Source organism: Geotrypetes seraphini, chromosome 3, assembly GCF_902459505.1.
Source record: "Geotrypetes seraphini chromosome 3, aGeoSer1.1, whole genome shotgun sequence".
Lineage (NCBI taxonomy): Eukaryota > Metazoa > Chordata > Amphibia > Gymnophiona > Dermophiidae > Geotrypetes > Geotrypetes seraphini.
In genome coordinates, this window is record NC_047086.1 from 373,363,240 (window position 1) to 373,377,621 (window position 14,382).

At 42.1% G+C, this 14,382-nt stretch overlaps 1 protein-coding gene across 2 annotated transcripts in view; it reads right to left on the reverse strand.

The window, feature by feature from the left end:
• Positions 1 to 14,382, reverse strand: part of EML6 (EMAP like 6) — a 523,485-nt gene that overhangs the window by 364,373 nt on the left and 144,730 nt on the right. For both annotated transcript variants that reach the window (XM_033938328.1, XM_033938329.1), the window contains exon 12: positions 9,730 to 9,836. In XM_033938328.1, coding sequence (XP_033794219.1) covers positions 9,730 to 9,836 — 107 coding nt within the window. The remainder of the gene's footprint in view (positions 1 to 9,729; positions 9,837 to 14,382) is intronic.

The window sequence follows — 14,382 nt, forward strand, 5'->3', positions numbered from 1 at the left end:
TTAAGAAAATTAGCTAATAATCTTCCAGCTTTGTTTGAATTACCATACCGTGTTTCCCCCATTATAGGACCTCCTCCTTTAGTAAGACACCCCCCTTTTTTCCCCACCTGGGAAATATAAGGCCCCCCCCCCCGAAAATAAGGCACTATTTGGCAAGCACCCCCACAGCCTCCCGACCACCCCCATCATGTAGAAGCTCCTACCGGTGTCCTGCTGCTTCCTCTTGGCGGTCCCGACACGATCGGGGCAAGAGGGAGCCCAAGCCCTCTTGCCCCCCCGACTTCCCGACACTATCGGGGCAAAAGAGAGCCCAAGCCCTCTTGCCCCGCCGACTCCCCAACTCCCCGACAATATCGGGCCAGGAGGGAGCTCAAGTCCTCCTGGCCCTGGTGACCCCTCCCCCCCCGCTAGTTGTTCGGGCCAGGAGGGAGCCCAAACCCTCCTGGCCATGGCGACCCCCTACCCCCATCCCGCACTACATTACGGGCAGGAGGGATCCCAGGCCCTCCTGCCCTCGACGCAAACCCCACTCCCTCCAAGGACCGCCCCCCCCAAGAACCTCCGACCGCCCCCCAGCCGACCCGCGACCCCCCTTGCCGACCCCCACGACACCCCCACCCCCCTTCCCCGTACCTTTCTGTAGTTGGCCGGACAGACGGGAACCAAACCCGCCTGTCCGGCAGGCAGCCACCGACGGAATGAGGCCGGATTGGCTCATCCGTCCCAAAGCTCCGCCTACTGGTGGGGCCTAAGGCGCCTGGGCCAATCAGAATAGGCCCGGGAGCCTTAGGTCCCACCTGGGGGCGGGGCCTGAGGCACATGGGCCCAACCCGACCATGTGCCCAAGGCCCCGCCCCCAGGTGGGACCTAAGGCTCCCGGGCCTATTCTGATTGGCCCAGGCGCCTTAGGCCCCACCATAGGCGAGCTTTGGGACGGATGGACCAATCCGGCCTCATTCCGTCGTTGGCTGCCTGCCGGACAGGCGGGTTTGGCTCCCGTCTGTCCGGCCAACTACAGAAAGGTACGGGGAAGGGGGGTGGGGGGGTCGTGGGGGTCGGCCAGGGGGGTCGCGGGTCGGCTGGGGGGGCGGTCAGGGGTGCTTGGGGGGGGCGGTCATTGGGGGGAGGGGGGTTTGCGTCGAGGGCAGGAGGGCCTGGGATACCTCCTGCCCGTAATGTAGTGCGGGATGGTGATAGGGTTCGCCGTGGCCAGGAGGGTTTGGGCTCCCTCCTGGCCTGAACAACTAGCGGGGGGGGGGGCGCCAGGGCCAGGAGGACTTGGGCTCCCTCCTGGCCCGAACAACTAGCGGGGGGGGGGGGGGTCGCCAGGGCCAGGAGGACTTGGGCTCCCTCCTGGCCCGATATTGTCGGGGAGTTGGGGAGTCGGCGGGGCAAGAGGGCTTGGGCTCCCTTTTGCCCCGATCGTGTCGGGGAGTCGGGGGGCAAGAGGGCTTGAGCTCCCTCTTGCCCCGATCGTGTCGGGGGTGCCGCGGTTGGTTGGGGCAAGAGGGCTTGAGCTCCCTCTTGCCGCGATCGTGTCGGGGGTGCCGCGGTTGGCTGGTGCAAGAGGGCTTGAGCTCCCTCTTGCCCCGATTGTATCGGGGAGTCGGGGGGCAAGTGGGCTTGAGCTCCCTCTTGCCCCGATCGTGTCGGGGAGTCGGGACCGCCAAGAGGTAGCAGCAGGACACCGATATAAGCTTGTACATGATGGGGGGGGGGGTCGGGAAGCTGTGGGGGTGCGAGCGGTCCTTCAGGGTGGGGGTGCGGGTGCGGGTGGGAGTGCGTGCGAGCGGTCCTGCGGGGGGGGGGGGGTGAATCGGACGTTGGGGGGGGGCATCAGGCTTTCAGGGTGGGGACAGGACTTCAAGGGGGAGAGGAGAGTCGGGGCGGGCGAAAGGAGAGTCGGACGGCAACGGGAGAGTCGGGCAGCATGCGCGGTATACGGGTGTGCGCGGTATATAAAAATTTCTGTACATAAATTTGTGTTTTTCGCGCGCTATACCCGTGTGCGCGTTTTACACGAGTGCGCGTTATCTACGTGAAAATACGGTACTTGTAGTGATACCGTACATAGTGATGCTGCCATCTAGTGTTTTAAAAGCAAACTGCAAATCTGTATCTGATCTGTACGGTATGTGGAGGATGCTGTTTTCTAACAGATTTGAAAGCTGATTTCAAGTTCAAACTTTACAAGTATACATTTACCGTGTTACAGACACATTTCCAAAAACGTTAGCTTGCCATGTAAAAGGTAAATAAAAATTGGAATGCAAATCCTTTAAACCAGGTTGTTAACTGTAAAATCAAAAATCTGGTTTAAAGGATTTGCATGCCAATTTTTATTTACCTTTTACATGGCAAGCTAACGTTTTTCTCTCCATACTGTTAAGATGGTAACCGCCCATCTCCCTGATTCTCTTGTGCCATTTTGATTCCCCCCTCTGATGCCCTCTGTATCATTTTAAAAGATCACCCCCCCCCCCCACCCAGGATACCCTAGTGCCATTTTTTATTCTTTTACCCTTAGGCATGGCCACAAAAAGAAAAAGCTACTCTGTGGAGTACAAGAGGAGAATCATGGAAGATTCTTGGGGTCAAAATCTTGCTGCTTTCTGCAAAGAAAAAATGTTGAATATACGATTGCTCCGCAAGTGGCGAGCAGAGTATGGTAAACTAGTTGAACAAGTGGAAAAGGGAAATTCTAACAAACGCAAGTGTGGATCAGGTCGGAAACCAATATTTTCTGAGCTGGAAGATCTGATCTGTTGAATGGGTTGTTGACAGGAGAACAAAGGCTTTGGTTGTGAATAGGGCTCATATTCAAGAATTCGCCCTTGCAATGGCGCCACAGTTTAACATAGCCTCTGAAAATTTCAAAGCATCACAACACTGGCTGGATAATTTCCTTCAGAGAAGTGAATTGTCTTTAAGAAGATCCACGACATTGTTTAGGCTGGAAGATGCTCAAGTGATTAAGCGAGCACTTGCATTCAAGTCCTTTATTGATGAGATTGACTTCTCTAAATACAAGCTTTCCAACATGATTGCTATGGATGAAACTGCAGTGTTTATGGGCCAATCATCTCAAACAACAATTGAACAGCGGGGTGCCTCCTCAGTGTACATTCCCTCCACTGCTTATGAAAGTGCACGTGTGACCTGTATTTTGGCAATTCGTCTGGATGGCACTAAAGTCCTACCTCTAATAATTTCTAAGGGCAAGAAGGAAAAGATTGAACGTGTTTCAGGAATTTTTGTCCTTGAAACTGAAAAAGCCTGGGCCACACAAGCTGTTATAAGAAAGTGGGTAGATTTAATGCTGCCACTTGTTATGCGAGGAGGTCAAAGAGGTCTGCTAGTCTGGGATGCAGCTAGCACTCACCGTGCTAAAGATATGAAGTCATTTCTTCATGAAAGAAAAATAGATCAAATAATGATTCCTGCGGGAATGACGGCCTATCTCCAGACCCTTGATATTGCAATCAACAAGCCATTCAAGGACAATCTGCGCATGGAAATTAATGACTACATTAAAAATAGAATGGAGAGAAATCAGCGTGGAAACTTTGTGAAACCTAAACTGCAAGAGGTTGTGACTTGGGTGAAGAATTCATGGGATAAAATCACTGACAGTTGCATTGAACATGCATTACGAGCAGGCTACCTTGATAAGAAGTACTCATTTGAGGACACTGCTATTGCTAAACATGAGAGATTTGGTCCACTGATTGTGAAAGAAATGGAGTCCCAAGTAATTGACCTGGAACCTCAGGGTGTGAGTTATTATGATGATGTTCCAGAAGATGATGACTTGATTGTCATTGATTAAATGTGTAAATGTATCATACTGTAAACTGTTATACAGTAAATGTTTTTCTGGTTTGTGATACAGTTTTTTCTGGTTTGTGATACAGCTTTTCTGGTTTGTGATGACCTGTACCATATACAGGTAATAAATGTCTTTTTTTCAGCAATAAGTGTGTACTGTATTCTTCTTCATGGAAAAATAAGACATCCCCCTGAAAATAAGACCTTGTGCATATTTTGGAGTTTTTAAAAATATAAGACAGTGTCATATATTCGGGGAAACAGGGTAGTACTGAACTTGCTTATAGAAGATATCTTTCCTCACAAATTGAGAAGAAATCTCATTATATTTCGCTTTTATTTTTAATAAACTTTGTAATGTATTATGTTCCCAGTTCTTAATTAATTTATTTTCTAATACTTTAGTTTGGTTTTCCAGATCAACATATTGTTTTTTAAGTTGTTTTTTGATAAATGCTGAATATGAAATAATATTTCCTCTTACTGTTGCTTTAAATGCGTCCCACAAAATCTCAGCATTAATATTGCCGAATTATTTATTTGAAAAAATTCATTCATCTTTAATTTAAAATCTTCCAGAAAGTTCAAGTCCGCAAGTAAAGCATTATCAAATCTCCAAATTGGATCGAAATGTACTATATCATTATTCTTAAAGTCAATCCACACACCAGCATGGTCTGAAATTATAATGGGATCAATAACTGCATTCATCACTCGCTGCGCTATATTATTAGACACGAATATATAATCAATTCGTGAGAAAGATTTATGGACCTGAGAACAAAAAGAGAATTCCTGATCATTAAAATGAAGAATACGCCATATATCAACTAAATTACAAGATTGAACCAAATTATCTAAACCTAACGATTTCATAATTCTACTTGGTCTCTTATCCAAAATTGGATCCATTACAGCATTGAAATCCCCTGCTACAATTAAATTAGAAGTAGCCAGCGGTAACAGTAATTGTTGAACTTGTTTGAAAAACTCCATTTGATTCGAATTAGGAGCATATAAATTTAATAAATCCAGGGTTGTATTTCCCAGAACCATTTTGATATGCACCCATCTTCCTAAAGGATCAAAGTTTATTAATTTGAAATCAGCATTGCACTTCCTATTTATCAGGACAGCAACCCCAGCTTTTTTCCCCATTGCAGGTGCAAAGAAGCATTTAGAAATCCAACCCCCAGATAACTTTTTAGATTCAATATCAGAAAGGTGCGACTCTTGAATAAAATATATGTCCGCATTTTGCTTTTTAAGGAACATTAGTACTTTCTTTCTCTTAATAGGATGATTTAAACCATTGACGTTAATAGAATAAATTTTTATATCCATCTATTTTATAATTAAATTTTGGCAAATACTTCTAAAATAAAAAAGATGACCAGACCTCAGCACATTAAGTAAATATAATTCATTCATCCAATTCCCCCATCCCTTTTCCCCCCTAAAATAAGATTATAAAAGAAAAATTCAAATTTTACATTTATCCCATTTTCAATCCTCATCAATATATTATTACTGTGAACCCCCCTCCCTCTCTCTATGCTCCCTCCCTTCCCCCCCATAATCATTGTCTGATCTGGAACACACATTGGTATAGCAGACCCTAAACCCCCTCCCCCAGACAACTAATATCCCTCCATATTGAATTAATATATCTCAAAAATTCAGCTATTCTTTTTCCCCCCACATATTTAATATTTCATTATTTCTATCCATACATATTCAATCATTCAATTAATAATTATTATCATTAATATTAATATTTCATTGTAGCAAATAACATAAAATTATCTATAATGAATTCAAATATAACTATTCAAATAAATTTTCATTCATATAAGTTATTCATATAAATAATAGTATCTTAAAAATCTTTATCTCCTTAGTAATTATCTCTTCTTTAAAAAACCCAATTCCCAGACTTAACCCTTTATTTAATAATTTTTGTATTTCATATCAATTAGTATCTAGGTAAAATATATCATTATATTAAGAATCATACTTAATTAATTCATATAAATTATAAATATATCTTCCTTTCAAAGTAATATATATCCTATCTTAATATTTTCAATTTTAACTATAATTCCATGTATATTAAATATTCATTGTTAATTTAAATATATTCATTCATAGCGTTAATATATTACTAATATTAACATCTAACCAATTTATTTATAACATTCTCATTTAAAAATCAATCATAATATATTCAATATAAATAAATATTTGAATAAAATATATATTTTCATATTTATTAATAAAAGTCTAAAATTATTTCCTATTTTATTAATAATCCCTTTTGAAATATGTAATATCCTATATTTATTTCCTCATATTAATCAATTATTGTTATTCAGGATGGTTAGTAATTAGTAGTTAGGTAAATATATATATTATATTTATAATATCTCTCATAGATAATTAATTTCTTGTTAAATTAAAAATGTATCAGTAAATTCACAATATTGAAAAATTAGTCAAAAGCTCTTCAACTGCAATAAAATGCAGTAAAAATAACTTGGACCAGTATCAATCCACTTCTTTTTTTTTTTCCTTCTGTCTTCCTTATTTTTCCCCTCTTTTCTTCTCTTCAAAATGAGTCTTCTCCATTTTCTCTTTTTCCTTTAATCAATTTTCCTTTATGTAGACATCGGTTCCTCTTGTGATAGAAATTCTTTAAGTTTTGCAGGGTCTTGAAAATACCAGGACTTATTTCCAGTAGATATTCGCATTGTAGATGGATAGTACAAGCCGTACATGTAACCTTTTTCTTTCAACTGCTGCCTCAGCATAAGAAACTGCTTTCTGATGTTTGCAGTGTGTTTTGCAAAGTCTGGAACCAATAACAATTTAAACCCTTTATAATTTAAATTTTTGTTCGCTTTTGCTACTTTCAGGATTTCTAAAGCTTGCTGGTATCTCAAAACTTTAAAAATCAAGGGTCTGGGGCCATTCTGATTCACTGGTTTTTTTGAAGGGATTCTATGTGCCCGTTCTATTTCCAACGGCCACTTGGAGTTTAACTGTAACAGTTTAGGTAGTAAGTTCTCTAAAAACTGTACAGTGTCTCCCCCTTCAAGATTTTCAGCCAGTCCAAGCACTCTGATGTTCTTCCTTTTCCCCCGATTCTCCAAATCTATCAGCTGATTTTTCAAGCTTTCTACATTTTGTCTTTCACTGTCACACTTTTGTGTGACAGTTTCCAGCAGTTCAATTCTCTCCTCAATCACAGACATCCTCTGTCTGGATCTCCTGCCTCAGACCCAGCACCTCCTCGTTTACCTCCGAAATTTTGCCAGCGTTGTCTGTCAGCATTAATTTAATTTTAAATAGCTCCGCCATTATATCTGCTTTATCTGAGAATTCCTCTGTTTCCAACGGGATCGGGACACTCGACGGCGACACCGGAGTAACTTTAGATCTTTTTGCCGATACACCGGAAGTGCACGGCTTCTCCGATTTGCCTTGCCTTGTGGTAGCCATTTCAGAAGTTATTTTTTGTTTTTATAACGCGGGTGAGCGATTCTTAGCAGCTGTTTCCTTTCCTTTAGTTGTCTGAGTTCAGGGAGCTCCGTTGCTATGCGACCATTTTGCGTGCTCCAAGCCACGCCCCCTCCAGTACTTTTTTTTTTAAAGTTTGCATTATAAAATTTGGCTATACATGTTTCATGATAATTTTTATAGTTCGTAAAGTATGTATGTATATTTTTTCTTCAGCACAGTGAGGGGAAGGAGTCTAAGGAAGTCTCTGATTGGCCAAAAACAATGACACACTCCCAAACCTACTAAAATACCCTTTTTAAGACCCCCCCCCCCCCAAATCACTGATTCAAGCTATCATGTGCTGCCTGGAACTGCAAGGAGTGAGGCTGAAATTTCTTACAAGATCGTCAGCCTCAAGCAAGCAAACTGGACTGCTGATCTTCTGACTGCCACCCCACCCCCCGGCCCGACACCTACAGCCAGGGACCTCTGCTACTCTTGACATCCCCCCAAACATACCTGATGGAGGAAACACAGTCATCCCTAATCTTGAGAAAACCTCCATTGAGCCACGCAACCTGCACCCAACCCACTAGCGGACAAACCTGGGGTGAGCAAGCTCCTAAAGGAACGGTCCCCAAACCCTGATCTGAAGTGGAGGCTGTCCAGAGGGTGCATTGCCAAGTAGCCAATCTCCTGGAAGCAGACAGCGTAAAGTCTGATCTCCTGCACTCAGCGTTGTCCCTGTGGGGAACCTCTGCAGCACAAGGGCCAAAAATATGATTTTAAAAAACTGAATATAAAGAAAATAAACTAGCAAAAAAGACAAGTACCAACAGTCTGGCTTGTAGGAAAGAAAACTAATTTCCTGGGGGGCAGTCATGAGGTAAGAGGGGATGGGCTCAAGACTCTGTGTCATGAGGTTTCCTACAAGCTCTGGCAAGTATGGGAAAATAACCCACTAGTCCAGGAATAGAGTGGGATTGTTTAAGAATGGCTAATTATCAGTGTTAGTTGGGCCAGTTAATCAATTAATTTGTGCACATATATCAGCTATACACACCAATGGATGTGCACAACTTTAGGCACCATTTACAGAATTAGGGAGTAAGCGTTTTTTTATCTCTCTATTATCTCCACATTTTTATGCTTCTGCTGCTACTTTCATTTTGTTCTGGAGTTTGATGTTTTGTATTTCTCTTATCTTTGTTGATTTTAATCCTTTGACATGGTCGTACTAGCTCATTCCACAAAAATTCCCCAGAGAATATAACAAATATCAGGCTAAAAATGCTGAAGGAGCATTTTAAGCAATACTCATATTAGTGACAGCTCTGCATGCAGCGATTATATCTTTCCTGCAATACATTTTTTGCAAGGAGAGGTTTTAGCTATCTTCTTTTCTTCTATCCTTTTGTCCTTGTTGGTAGAGTTCACTCATTAATGATTTCTGCTCCACTATATTGTATCCGATTTATTTCTATGATATCAATAGATGATTCTTTCAGGCAGACTACAACCTAGTTGATTTCATTTATCTTTACCAGAAGCTTCTATACCACTACTAATAACTAGGGAGTTTTAGGCATCAGGATTAATTTAGGTATTCTTTTCCTTTCTTGGACCCCAGCATACATACCCATCAGGAGGTCAACTGTGAACTTTTTCTCCTAATCTCTGTTCTGCTTTTTCCTCTTTCTCTCTGCTTCCTAGCCTGTCTTACATTATTCTCCCCAACACTCACTGATTTGATCTACTCTGTTTCTTCAGCCACCCTGTCCTTGTTCTCTTTTCTATCTATCACAGGTATTTTACCTGTTTACCTCTTCCAACTGTTCTGGCTGTTTTTGACATCTTTCCTCTGGTACCCTAATGGTTTTGTTAAATGGGGGAACATATTTCATATTAAACTCCTTTTGGACTTTTGTAAATCTCAAATATTATTTCTCTTTACTGCTAAAGTTTCAGAGTACCTATACAAGTTTTTTCTTTGGAGGGTTTTTTCCCTCGCTTTTTATATCTATGACTCTTGTTCTCTATAGTATTTAAGACCTACATTGGAGTATGCACATATATCACTATCTTTCAGAAAAGATAGGTAAAATCAGTGCACTTAGGGCTCCTTTTACTAAGCTGTGTTAGGGCTTCAATGCGCGGAATAGCACGTACTACAATGCCCCGCGCGCTAGACGCTAACGCCAGCACTGAGCTGGCATTAGTTCTAGCCGTGTAGCGCGGGGTTAGCGCGCACTAATCTGCTGCATGTGCTAAAAACGCTAGCGAACCTTAGTAAAAGGAGCCCTTAAGACTCTGAATTTAGATTTTGTATTTTTCTTCTGAATATTGTATTTCATTTAAAATGTTGTATTCTTTATCAGTTATATAGAGTTTTTTACTGACCTGGCGATCATAACTGATTTGTGTTTCCTCTTCTATATCAGAGTCCAGCTCTGGCACGTCAGATAAATCAGAATCAGATTCTTCACTGTAGGAATCAATACAACCTTCTGTATAAAACAAATTACACATATTGTAACTAAATAACAATGCTGATAAACAATAAAATTAGAATGTCTTAAAAGTAAAATTTTCATTTCATACAAATTAAAAGAAAACATATTCACATGAATTATTGTAAATAAACCTAAACGTTTTATAGTGTGATCATTTTATTAAATAAAGAGATTGTTAATTTTGTCATTTTTCATCTGTACCACTAAAAAAGGAAAAATTATGTCTTACCTGATAATTTTCTTTCCTTGGTCACAGCAGATGAATGCAAAGACTTGTGGGTTATGATCATCTACCAGCAAGTAGAGATAGAGAGCATTAAACTGAGCTGTGTCACACAGGATGCTCCTAAGTCAGTCAGCATTTCTCATAATAAAGGAGAAGGACAATTAATAAAAAACAATGATAAATAGAATGCCTTCAAAGTTTCCAAGTTTATTGTACACTTGATATACCGCAATCAGAAAACATCTATACGGGTTACATAAAATCACTATATATAAAAATAATTAAAAGAAAGAACATAGTAAAACAAAGAAGAAAAAAGAAAGAAAAGAAAATTATAAATAAAAACTGATTATATGCTTGTTATTTTTTTGATCAAAGTGAACAAGAGTGTTAACTGGTAGGGCTAGTCTCAGTTAGGGCGCTGGTCTTTGACCAGAGGGCCGCCGTGTGAGCGGACTGCTGGGCATGATGGACCACTGGTCTGACCCAGGAGCGGCAATTCTTATGTTCCTGTAATCTTAAGATTTCATTGGTCATATGCATCTGTGAACAGGAAAGTTTTTAGTAATGTTTTAAAGCGTTCAAGATTTTGTTCTATTCGAATGTGATTTGGAAGAGCATTCCAAAGTTGAGGATTGATAACTGCAAAAGATTATGAACCTGACAACAATCAAAACTCGATGATGCCAGAAGGCCAAACACCTAAGTAAGAGAAGGAAATAAGAAAGGGGGGGGGGGTGCTTTGGATTCATCTGCTGTGACTAAAGGAAAGAAAATTATCAAGGCATACATAATTTTTCCTTCTTTGTCATCAGCAGCAGATGAATCTAGACTTGTGGGACATAGCAAAGCAGTTCTGATTAGGGTGGGATAGCGAAAGTTATGCAGAAAAGCCAATGTCAAAAAGGAGGCTAGTGAGCTAGCTGCCACTCAAGAGGTTGAGAATCAGTGAAACTAAGGGCTCCTTTTACTAAGGTGCGCTAGCGTTTTTAGCACGCGCTGCCAATTAGCACACGCTAACCCCCGCGCTACGTGTAAAAACTAACGCCAGCTCAATGGTGGCGTTAGCGTTTAGCAAGTGCAGCAATTTAGCGTGTGCTAAAACCGCTAGCGCAGCTTAGTAAAAGGAGCCCTAAGTGACTACATGTTCTGAAGGAAGACATCCTTTGCCCACAAATATGAATACTAACGGTTAGAACAGAAAGCAGTTACTTCCCGTAACAGGTATTATCCAGGGACAGCAGGCAGATATTCTCACACATGGGTGATGTCACCGACGGAGCCCCAGTACGGGTGCATCGTCACTTTAAGACTTTAGAAAGTTTGTGATAGCCCACACCATGCATGCGCGAGAGCCTTCCCACCCGACGCAGGACATGCATCTCCTTAGTTTTTTTCATTTCCGAGGAGCTAAGAAAATGCGGTTTAACGATCGTTAAACTTTTTCTTGCCTTCCCGCTCTGACAGCTTTCTGACTTTAGTCAGTTTTTTCCCTTTTTTCTTTAGTGTTGCTTTCTTTTTAAAAAAAAAAAAAAAAAAGCACTCTTAAATTTAGCACATCTTCAAGTTTGACTCGGTGGGGCCTACTTGTTCTCTTCAGCGTCCGACTTTAATTTTCCACAGCTGCTGTTTCCCCTCCTTGTCAGATGGCTGACTGAGTTTTTTCAAGCGAAGTTGTGTTCCAGCTTTTTTCGTTCTTTGTAGCCACTGCACTGTCTTCAATTTTGTTGCTAAAAAAAAGAAAATAGTAGGAAAAAAGAAGAATAAGAGCAGGATCTTTGTCTTTCTTCATCGACGGACTTTGCTATCCTGACACTCTTCCCCGCACCAGGGAAGAGTGGGGATGAAGTTTCGGTACCGAAGGATCCAGCGACGTCAAATTTTTCAGCAAAGACTGCTTGATGTCACTATCGACTCCGACACCGATCTCGGTGACCCCACATTTATTGACACCAGCCTCTGATGTCGCCTCATGCTGTTTGAGTAAGTGGGCTTCCTCCATTGGGACTCAGGTCAAACTAGCATTGAGCCAAGTCTTGTTGACCTCCTGATCTTGAGGAGTGCGGCACCATTGATAAAGTCAATGGTACAAGAGCTTGAATATGCCCTAATCACGCCACCGGCTCTTGTGAGGTGTCTCATCATTGGGCATCACAACACCGGAGCTCGATACCGATGGTACTGGCGAAAAGCAAACGGTACTAGTGTTTTTTTCTTTCCTTCAGTCTCAAAAGCTTGAGCTCCACTTACAGTCCAACTCAGGCTGAACAAGGTTCAGAATCAGCAGGAGCTGTTGCACTGCTTGTGAAGGACCTTGCTGTTATTAATTTCCATGGCGCAGTGGGGTGCTGTTCTGCCCCGCGAAATGCAGGCCGCGTCGGATGAATGAAGAGAGGCTAGTTATATAAGCAATGGTCTGAATCTCATTGTTACTTGGCAAGAAACATAACGCCAAAAGATAAGCACTAAGAAAAAACTACTAAGAGATATAGATTGGTTTTATACCTTATGCTTGCATTGGTCTGCCGATTCTGTGCCTTGAACTGAGCTGGGATGTTTTAAAAAATGGAGTTAATACTTCATGAAGAAATAAAGTAAAGTTTGGCTTGATTGCCTACAATTAATTTTAAGGACAAAAAGAAGTTTATCAATTGGTAGTTTAAATAAATAAACAAATTTTTAGTGTGAGGGTGGGTTATAGCCAATGAAGTGAACAGGAGCTAGTGGAGTATTTCTACAAGATAACCCTATTTGGGTAAAAAAAAATCTCAAAATTCTGAGGCTTGTTACATCAATAGGAAAGTTTTTCCTGTCAGTCTTTCCCATCTCAGTTCTATAGTCACTCAGTGGTTTTTGTATATTAGCTAGTAGGTTAGCCAGACATAGGTTGAGATGGCATCACTTCTTCGTAAGTCTCTTTAGTAGGTTAGCAATTTCTGCTGGTTTGACTATAGCAAATTCCTTCCAATTTCTGTCTGCAGGTGTACCCGTTGTGCCTTCGACTCATGTTAGATTAGGTGCTGTGTGGTCTTCTGGTGCATGAGTAAATTTTTCTTTTATACATCTAATTTTGTTCTGGAAATAGTGAGCAAGGTCATAGTCATCTGGGCATTGAGTGGACTGGTTTGTAGTTATTTCTTTGGTGGATATCAGTGTTGTGATCATGAAAAATCTTTTGGTTGAGTTTTCTGATTGGCTGATCAATGTGTCATAATATGTTCTTTTGGCCTCAGCCACCAATAATTTGTATTGTCTTATTTCCTTTCGCCAATAGATGCAGTGTTCTCTTTTGTGAGCCTTCTTCCATGCCCGTTCTAGTCTGCACACTTACAACCTTTGGGATCGTAGTTCCTTCGTGTACCATGGGTTGCTTTTCTTTTTCACCTGTATTAGCTTAAATGGAGCTAGGTTATCGAGGGTTGAGGTGGAGGTGTCTCCTCTTACTGGATCTAGGTGGATTGTGACTTCTTCCCAGTATTCTACTGCTGGAATCTTACCTCGGGAGTCTTTAAGTGAAGTTAGTTTGGGTATTGCTGAGCATCAAAAACTAGAAAATGGGTTTTCAAATAAAACATCCTACCCAGGACCAGATTAATGGGTAGGCCCAGTAGGCACATCCCTAAAGCCCGAAACTGTCAGGGGGCCCCGCTGAAGGAGGGTAAAAAGACGATTCACCTTGCAATTATTTTTTGGAAATGTAAACGCCCCCTCCCCCCAGCATCAACGGCAATATGGCCGGCTTTGCTCCAGGAAGGTCCCGCGATGACTGTGTCCGCTGGTCTATCCCCTTCCGACATCACTTACTTCTTCCGGAGCAAGTAAGTGATGTTGGAAAGGGATGGACCAGCAGACGCAGTCATCGCGAGACCTTCCTGGAGCAGAGTCGACCGCGTTGCCATCGATGCCGTCATCTGTTCTAACAATTTCTGCTTTCGGGCTGCCTTTTGCCCAGTTGCTCAGAGTGCAGAGCCAGCAGCGCAGGACCTTGTATTTGTTTGGAGGGAGAGAGAAAGGAGCCTAGAAGGCTGGTGGAGGGAGAGAAAGGGGGCAGATGGTATGGAAGGGTGGTGGAGGGAGAGAAAAGGGGCAGATGCTGAAGGAATTGGTGTGCAGGGAAAGGGAAGAGAGACATAAGGGGGAAGAATACTAGATGGAATTGAGTTGGAGGGAAAGAAAGGAGGCAGATGCTGATGGAAATGGGGGGAAAGGATCAGGAGAGATTGAAATGCCAGACCATGGGGGTGCAGGAGAGGAAAGGGAAGGAGAGGACAGGGATGCCAGACCATTGGAGGAGAGAAGGGAAGAAGATGGATG